Source organism: Pungitius pungitius, chromosome 6 (assembly GCF_949316345.1).
Source record: "Pungitius pungitius chromosome 6, fPunPun2.1, whole genome shotgun sequence".
Classification (NCBI taxonomy): domain Eukaryota; kingdom Metazoa; phylum Chordata; class Actinopteri; order Perciformes; family Gasterosteidae; genus Pungitius; species Pungitius pungitius.
In genome coordinates, this window is record NC_084905.1 from 2117299 (window position 1) to 2126664 (window position 9366).

Consider the following 9366-nt stretch of genomic DNA (forward strand, 5'->3'; position numbering starts at 1 on the left):
GAATAAGATACAAGGATTATTGATTGCATCGATTTTACCAAAATACATTGTATTTCGTCAGACCAATTTCTCAAAGTTTAAGATCTGGCGCCTGCTTGTCTTAAATTAGTCATTAGCAAACGTTTCCTCCTAACATCTTTAATTCACATTAGTTGAATCCCAAAAGGAGAAATTCGGAAATATTAAAAAGATGATTTAATGAATCTCTCTCTCTCTCTCTCTCTCTCTCTCTCTCTCTCTCTCTCACACACACACACACACACACACACACACACACACACACACACACACACACACACACAGAGAGATTTTTGATCTTAAAGACTTTTTACTCACTGACGAATACTAAACAAAAATGTACTTAGAACTGGAAGAATGGCCCCATGTAATGACGTACAATTAATGTTAACTAGCGACATCATGTGGTCTCCAACTGTCAACGTCATTTTAACATGGACAAGAGACCATAGAGCTGACACATACAACTTGGTACATCGGTGTTGTTGATCTTTTCCTATTGTGTTTCTAAAAATGTTTTTTAAAAAAGGCAAATGGAGTGACGTCATTGGAACCCTTTTGTTCTCTGGCCTGAATAAGTTAAGTTTGAATAAGTGTTCCTAATAGTATTGTGTGTAACATGGTACGTTTTTTGTTATGATTGGAAATATATTATCAATCCAAGACCAAAAACATAACCTCATACATATTGAGGTGCCACTATATACACAACTCTTTGTTATATTACGAAGACGGATACGCGCACGAGTGAGTTATCTCACTTCCTTAAAGTACTCTTTGGCTCCTCCTGTCTGCCTCTTTCGCTGAGGTCTCTACCAACAGCAGTCTTAACATTCTGCTTTAGTTTTAGTCATCTTCTGTCAATCAAATTTAATTGTATGGGTTTTTAATGGCTCTGGTCTTAGTTTCTTGTGTAAGCTCGGTACAAAAAAAGCGCCTTTCGGGGTTGGGGGTTGCCAAGCGTTAGTAAACGTAAGGCTAGCTTATGCTAACGTCGCTAGCATGTGCTAAAGAAAGTCGGTGAAATAAAGTAGGGTTGACAGTTTAATATACCGATTTTCCTCTACTGGACTACTTTTGATTAGGTGGTGTTTTTTTTAGCCATTTAAGTGTCGTTTGGTTGCGCTACATCCCGTGCCTACCTCCTCGGTGTGTGCGCTAAACGCTGACGATAGCATTAGCACCCCTGCTGTTGTCTTCCCTGATTCATTTCAAATAGCCAGCCTGTATCACCTCTGCCAAAATGATGGACTTTGACAACATATTGGACATTGCCACGCAAAATCGGGCTCCCAGCAACTCACAGGTGAGTTAAAGGCGGTCACTTGCGCTGAATTTACTCAGGCCGAACGGTGAAGTGGGGATTTGTGGCAAATCTACTGAGCACACAAGTGCCAGCTCATCTGTCAGAGGAGATCTGATGAAGTAGCTAACAGTTAGCTAACTTAGCCGCTAACTTTCCCCTCGCATGCGAGACGTTTACTAAAACGTTAACACATTTTAATTTTTTTGCCATCAATATTGATCCGTAGGCCACCGTGTCCAGTGATGCATTTGAGAAGTGCAAATAGTCAAGAAAGCATGCTTCACGCTCCTTGTGCCCTGAATGTTCATGTAATAAAATGTGTCTCTTTGAGCAGAAGCGATACAGTTTACAAGCTGCACCACCCAAAAAGGACCCGAGGTCAAAAGGTGTAAATCCATCAGCTGTGCAGGCGCTTCTGAAGAAACAAACCTGTGAGAGCAAGAAGAAAGGTAATGCAAAGTTCGGATGGATAACACGGATTTGACAGCCACATTGGTGCTGTGCAGAGTGCATTCTTTGTTGATAATTCCACCGTGTTTCTTTTTTTCTTTTCTTTCAGAAATCCAAATGAAGAAAAAGAAGGAGGAACTACTAGCAAAGAGAGTGGAGTTGAAGTCGGACCGTAAAGCACGAGCCATGGCTTCCAGAACTAAGGACAATTTCCGAGGCTACAATGGCATCCCAGTGGTGGAGCTTCCTAAGAAGAGAAGGTCAAAACTAGAGATGCAGGAAGAGCGGGCCTTAAATGGGGAAGGTTTTAGGAATAACTCGATTGACCCAGAAGATGATGAAGACAATTACGAGTATGAACAGACCGATTCAGAATCGGAGCAGGAGCCAGAGCTCCGGAGACCTGGGAAGACCACAGGTTTTAGTGGAAATAGTGGCGGTAGTAGTAATAGCAGCGTCAGGCCCTCCTCTAAAAAGCCCAGTGGGCCACCCAAGCCCGCTCCACCTCCCATGAACTTTGCACAGTTACTCAAATTGGCAGAGAAGAAGCAGTTTGAGCCTGTTGAGGTAAAAACCAAGGTGGTAAAGAAAGAAGAAAGGCTCCGAACAGCTGATGAGATAAGGGAACTGGAGCTGGAGCGCAAGGTTAAGAGGCCAATCAAAGATTTCAAGGCAGATAAGGAAAGAGACGGCAAATCTCAGACGACTTTTAGTTCAATGAGAAAAAACACTTCTGAGCAGAAGAGCTTGAAACCACAAAAGACCTCCATCGAAAAGCAAAGTCTTCCCAGTGGGTCAGGAAAGAAGTTGAATCCAACACGGACTAGTGATAAAGGCCAGTCTTCTTCTAGGCCCTCTGTTGGCGACAGAGAGAGAGAAAGACCCAGGATGCCTCACACCGATCGAGACAGGCCCAAGACGAACTCGTCTAGTTCATCTGGTGCTGTAAACGGTAAAGGTACTTCAAGAGCCACGTCTTCTCAGGTTTCAGCCAAACAAGGGGGACTCAAGCCCTCATCTAGCCACAAATCCAGCACCCCAAGTGACCTTAACCTCAAAAAAGAAAGCTCATCAAGAGCCCCAGGTATTCCTGGTAGCCGGGCTCCCGGTACACCTGTCAGCGGCCAAAGATCTCAACCTGGGAGCTCCAAACAGATCAGGCCCAGTCAGGGTAGCTCATTGAAGCCGGGCCCTACGGTTGGAGGCCACAAGCCTGGAAAAGGAGAACCTCTCAGGCCTGGAATGAACTCCTCTGTAAAGTCTAGCGGGAATTCGGGCATGAGACCTTCATCGGGCGCCCCCCCCAGGGCAGCGAACCAACCCCAGTCGAGGCCTGAAGGCACGCCCCAGGCGAGGGCCGGTGGTGTTCCACAGGCGAGGCCGGGTGGGCGCGGCCTACAGGGTCCCCCTAGAGGGGGCGCATCCCGACCTCCGGGGAGTGGCCGTGGCCGTGGAGGACCAGCACCCGGGCGGCCGACTGGCAGCGTCGCAACGGGACCCGGAAGCTCCAAGTGCACCGTGGTGTCCGAGACCATTTCGTCCAAGAATTTCGGCGGACCCCGACCGGGCGTCCCCCGACCAGGCGTCCCCCCTCGGCCGGGCATGCCGCAGAACCCGGGAATGCTGCAGAGACCGGGAATGGCGCCGAGACCAGGAATGCCACAGAGACCTATGATGAACAGACCACCGGGTAAGAATCCAGAGAGTCGATAAAGAGATGGCATCACCGACTGACTGCTAATAATATATTATAAAAACTGTATATTTGCTGAAACTAAATGAACATGAATGATATTAACATTAAGCTTACATGCTTTTACTGACTGGGTTTGAATCCCAGCAGCTGCGTCCTTGTAACAAAGTAAACTAGAAAAATGTACTAAATTAGAAGTACATTTTCAGTGCATAGCTTTAGAGTATCCATGCATATTGTATACACTCATTGTGTATACAACACAACAAAGCGCTGCCGACTAGCCAGTTAGCAACAATGTACAACAGTGCGTGTTTTGATGCAACATAGTGTAACAACGTGGTCAAAGCCTGAAATGACACGGCCGCTATTACAGGCCTAAGCGCTTGTCAGCTGAAATGAATGAAAGTATGTCAGCAGCACTCAGCAGCCTTCGTCGTTCCTGTCGGGTCAGAGTCTTTTCAACACAGAGGGACAGAACTTTTTTTTTGTGTGTATGTAGCAAATAGCCAAAAGCCAATACCCAAACTCAAAATAGATTTCTGTGTTTATTACCAAGGTACGATGTTACCACCCATCACCTCTGCATACAAGAGGAAATACGACGACGACGACGAAGACGAGTTTGACTCTGAAATGGACGATTTCATTGACGATGGAGATGAACCGCAGGACGACATTTCCAGGCACATTAAAGAAATATTTGGCTACGATCGGAAAAAGTGAGTGCCCTCGCATCTTCAAGTCCGTTTTACGTTTCTCGATAAAAAAATACTAATTGCTTTAAACCTCCTCAGGTACAAGGATGAGAGTGACTATGCACTTAAATTCATGGAGAGCAGTTGGAGAGATATGCAAAAAGAGGAGGCCAGGAGGTGAGATGACAACAAAAAAAATAATCTGTCTCCATACTGGTATATTTATTATGTTTATTTAATGTAATTTATTTCTGCTTTCTTCAGCCTGAGAATGGCTGTGCAGGAGGATCTGGAGGAGGAGAAAAGAGAGCTGGAGGACCTCAACATGCTAAAGGCCAAGAGGAAAAAAAAGAACTGAAGGCTGTTTTTCTTTGATGAGGAATAAAAAAGAAAATGAAAAAAAACTATATACTGTTTGTCCTGAAAGATGGGACCGCCGATCTGCGTTGAAGCTCAGTGACTGTGGCCACCTCGACTGCCGTTGCTTTCTCTCTGCTTCTCTCAATATGATTGGACCCAAACACGTGGCCACGTCTCCACAGGAAAAGAAAATGTTTTTCAAAGACAACCTGAAAATGTCAAATGCAAAATACGTGTAAATCATTCAGGCATTAGTCTGCAACAAAAACAATCTTACATTTCTCTGTTGTACTATTTATTTCCCCCACTCTGCAGTGATCTCAATTTCTGAAAGGACCTGAGAACGTTAAAAATTGAAGTGTTTTTTTCTTTTTCTTTTTTTTTAAACTAACAATGACACTATAAGTTATGATGAAATGCTATTTTTCAGCAGAATTTGTTGCGTATTTTTCTAAAACTTTGATTTAGAAGTAAATGAAATATGCAGAAAACATAACCACTTACTGTGTTGTGCTTTAAAAGGGAGTTCAGATAAAGAATTGCTTGTTTTATTTAATTGTTTTGCATCAAAGTTATATTTATATATACTTTTATTAACAACCCCACTACTAGCGTGCATAGAACATTTATGATTTTTTGTTTCGGTAATATATTATGCGATGTCTTGTTTCTAAAATATGTTTTTAATTTTTAATTTATTTACTAAACGCATTCTTATCGACTGGACGGTGCTTTTCTGAAGTTGTGACATTTCTTCCCTCCCGGCTCGCCGTACATGACGTCACAAGGGGGGCGGAGTCTGTCGTTTCTCTTAGCTGCTCTTGAAAGTTTGCGGAAGTTGATTGTTGTTCAAGTGGAAGTCGCACGCAGACGTCCGAAAGCGCCCCCCCCCCCCCAAATATTGGTCGTGGTTGAACTTCAATAGATGGACCTCAGCTCAGAGAAAATCCAGCGGATCCTCTCTAAGGTCAGTAAACATCCCCGAAGTTCCACAGTTTATGATACCGATGAGCAGCGGCGCGTTTTTAAGATCCAAACCATCCCAAGTCGATGCAGAGCAGCGACGTGAAGGCGCCCCCGACTGGCTGAACCGGCTTGACTTAAACATCCCCCCCCCGGTAGACGAAAACAAACGAGCCTAGCAAAGAGGGTTTCGCGGTGAATAACAAACTGCTGCCCCTGGACCGATCATAGCGTCTTTGCCAAAGTCATTCATATTAATCCGCAGCACCGCTTATGTCATCTCACCGTTTTGATGAGTGCAGCGAAATGCGCTTGTAAGCTAAACTCTTAAAAGGCCTTAATCTGATGTAGCACACATTGTAAACTCTAACTTTCCTTTTTTTACGGATCAGACACTAATCAAGCATATACATGTACAGAAATTCAAATGGTGCTTTTACACTTTTCTTTTTACATCTGGGTGTTAGTACAAATTCCACGATGTTGCCGTTGAGGAGCTGCAGAAGATCTATCGCACTTTCCCTGGGATGCTTCCATCCACAGGCACATACAGTGAGGTTTTTTTTGTTTTTTTTTTATCTCTACATATCACATATGTTTCTTGCGGCTGATGGACTGTTCCATGTCATCATTTTCAGCATTTAGTGACAACACCCAAAAAGATCTTGTGAGACTAGTAGGCAACGTCCCAGTCCAGTATGAAGGTAAGTCTGACCTCTGACCCTAGAGCGGCCCGGTGCTCCGCCTGAGCCAAATGTCAGAGTGGGGTCCTAATTCTCCTGTCCCAAGGTCGCTCCTACAACTTCCCCGTTCAGCTGTGGTTGATGGACTCGTTCCCCTTCACTCCTCCCATATGCCTCCTGAGACCGACCCCCAACATGTTCATCAGAGTGGGCAAGCATGTGGACTCAGGAGGGCGGATTCACCTGCCGGAGCTGCACGGCTGGGATTATGTATGATTTTATACTTTTATGGGTGAAATATAGAATTCTACGGAATCTTGTTCCTCATCAGTCCTTGTGTGTGTGTGTTTTTTATTTTCTATTTTTCTTGCTCCGTAACAGCCCAAATCCTCCGTGGTGAGTCTTCTGGCTGAGATGATTGTGAAGTTTGAGGAGCATCCTCCGCTGTCCTCCAAGCCCAACGTGGAAAACAAAGACCCCCAGGAACTACTGGCGTTTGTTTCTAATCTACAGATCAACGACGGTGCCTGATTTTGAAACGCAGCCTGAGAACCACACAATTACCTCCATAGGCGAGTGCTATTGTTAGCTTAACTCATGTCTATTTCAGGTGGAAGCAGCCATCAAGGGCAAATGATCAAGAAGGTGTCTGTCATCGGGGGAGGAGACTTGGGAATGGCGTCGGTGATGAGCATTTTATCAAAGGTATGTGATTCCATATTGTCCAATCTCTGACGAGTATCGGAAATTCCGTCCCTGACAATGGACTTCCTCTTTGTTTCTGGTAATCAGTGTAAAGTGGACCGACTTGTTTTCGTTGACGTCAACGACAGCTCGACAAAGGGCGGCAGCACGGATCTGGAGATTTTCCGTCTTCCCCAGGTTGAGGTTTCCAGAGGTGCGTCACTTTTCTGCCTCGTCGCCCCAGTCGCGTTCGACGTGCCCCGCGGCTGAGTCATCGGTGATGTCACCCCGTTTGGACGGGAGCATTGTGACAGCCCGGTGACTCTCCTCTCTAACCAGCAAGAAACTGAAAACAATGTATCCCCCCCCTCCCCCTTTATGGTTTGCCTCACTTGTGGACTATCACAGCATCATTGATTATTTAGTATTGAGTAAAGGAAGAAGGTATCAAGTCAACATAATCAATAATAATAATGTTGCCCTTAAACAGAATTTAGTATTCTAATGTTTTATTTTGATTTGATTTTGATTTATTTATTTCATTTTCTTTGAAATTGGACACCCTCAACATTTTTGTTTATGTCAAACAGTTCTTTGCCTGAAGTGCTTTACTGCTTTACTGAACTTCTTTACTTAATAAAGGGCTCCTCCCCCATTCAAAGTTACAATGCCGAGCGTCCTCTTCTAGATCTGTCCGCCTCCGCGGGCTCCCGGGTTGTCGTGGTGACCGCCAACGCGTGGAGCGGCGAGCAGTCGTACGCGAGCGTGGTTCAGACGAACGTGGACCTGTTCAGAGGAATCATCCCGACGCTGGCTCGCTACAGCCCCAACGCCGTGCTGCTCATCGCCTCGCAACCAGGTCGCCGTCGGAGAGACCAAGGCTCCCTTTTTCCGACTCGTCCTATTTGGCAACGTTAACGCTCTCCTTTCCTTTCTCGTCCGCCCCCTCCCCCCCGTTCCAGTGGACATCATGACCCACGTCGCCTGGCGGCAGAGCTGCCTGCCTCCGAGCCGGGTGATCGGAGCGGGCTGCAACCTGGACTCGGAGCGGCTCAGTCACATCATGGACATAAACCTGAACACTCACAAACCCGCCTGGGTCATCGGAGAGCTCTCGGACAACAAAGGTGAAAGAGTTCCCAAATCTGTCTTCCCGTTCCCGACCCTTCTGCTAAAGGTCGCCTTTGGACTCCCCAAGCCCTGACCCAAGTCCTTTTTGTGTTCGTCTCGCAGTGGCGGTGATGAGCAAGGCCGGGCCGGGCGCCGGCGTGCGGCCGGAGATCGCGGCGGGATCCAACTCCACCAAACCCTTGTTGGACAGGTACCGGCGCGAACGGGGGGGGGGGGGGGGGGCTCCTCCTGCAGGGGAAGGGGATTGTCAAACTCTTTCCTAACTCTTGTTGCTCGTAGAGCCTTCGGGATGATGAAGGGTCGAGGCCAGCGGTCGTGGTCCGTGGGTCTGTCCATCGCCGACATCACCGACAGCGTCCTGACGGATAAGATGAAGACCCACTCCGTGTCCACGCTGGCTCAGGTAGGACCTCACGAGTGTCGATCGCGTTGTGTGTGCGTGTCTGACGCAAGGCAAGCAATCGAAGTGGCTCCGTTTGCTTCAGGGCTGGGGCGGCATCGGCGCCGAGGTGTTCCTCAGCCTGCCGTGCATCATGGGATCCAACGGCTCCACGCGCCTGGCCGGCGTGTCGCTGGGGCCGGAGGAAGACTCCAAGCTGAGAGACAGTGTCGACTCCCTTTGCGCCCTCATTGGTCAGCTGAGGATATGAAGGATGGGGCTGTACTCCCGGGTCGAGCACACGCCACAGACGGTCGGTGCCTGTGATGAATTAGAGTTTGTTCTAAAGTTCTGCAATAGGTCTTATAATGTTTAATCATGATTTTGTTTTGAGGTTCTCGTTGGATACTGTGCATAAAATGTGGGTAGAGAAACAATCCTTATTGAACAAAAATACTCTTGTGGTGTTTTTTCTAATCAATGCAAAAGCATCTGAAGAAGCCTGATGTGGAAGGTTTTGATTGTATTTTTGTCAGTCAGGTTGAATTTGGGATGAACTACATTTACTAAAGATGACGTAACTACCTGTAACTTTCTACAAACATGAGGGTGTTTGGCAGATAAAGTGCGAGGAATGTAAATTATATTCAGGTGCTTGGGTTGACTCATTAATATACAGCCCGTATATTTTAATAGGCCATATTTGCCGTGTTATTTTGTTTTCTAGATTCAAAGCAATTAACGTTTCCGATGCATTGATATTTAAATTTCCTTTGGTCTTTTGTCTACTTTGTGTAAAATACTTTGGACTGCTAGATACTAAAATATGTAATGAAACAACACAATTTTGTGGGAGTGCAATAAATATAAGAAATGTGGATTGTGTCTGTGGGGAAAGAGCAGACAACAGACATTTAAGGTTTATCTCTTTATAAAACACAAGTAGTTGCATAAGTGAACATAAGCTTTGGTCGGAGCCCCAGCATCACCAAGATGAGCAG

At 46.1% G+C, this 9366-nt stretch overlaps 2 protein-coding genes across 2 annotated transcripts; both read left to right on the forward strand.

Moving 5' to 3' along the window:
* The first annotated feature begins 767 nt into the window (after positions 1-767).
* On the forward strand, positions 768-4919 carry spty2d1 (SPT2 chromatin protein domain containing 1). The gene is made up of 6 exons (XM_037451367.2): positions 768-1324; positions 1659-1773; positions 1884-3464; positions 4027-4189; positions 4265-4342; positions 4430-4919. Exons 1-6 carry the CDS (start codon positions 1262-1264, stop codon positions 4521-4523), a joined length of 2094 nt encoding a protein of 697 aa, XP_037307264.2. The 5' UTR covers positions 768-1261; the 3' UTR covers positions 4524-4919.
* Positions 4920-5409: 490 nt separating this feature from the next.
* Positions 5410-9285, forward strand: uevld (UEV and lactate/malate dehyrogenase domains). Its single transcript, XM_037451368.2, has 12 exons — positions 5410-5492; positions 5956-6040; positions 6127-6192; positions 6278-6441; positions 6553-6694; positions 6782-6876; positions 6964-7069; positions 7544-7714; positions 7818-7982; positions 8089-8176; positions 8266-8389; positions 8472-9285. Exons 1-12 carry the CDS (start codon positions 5451-5453, stop codon positions 8634-8636), a joined length of 1413 nt encoding a protein of 470 aa, XP_037307265.2. The 5' UTR covers positions 5410-5450; the 3' UTR covers positions 8637-9285.
* Positions 9286-9366: the final 81 nt, after the last annotated feature.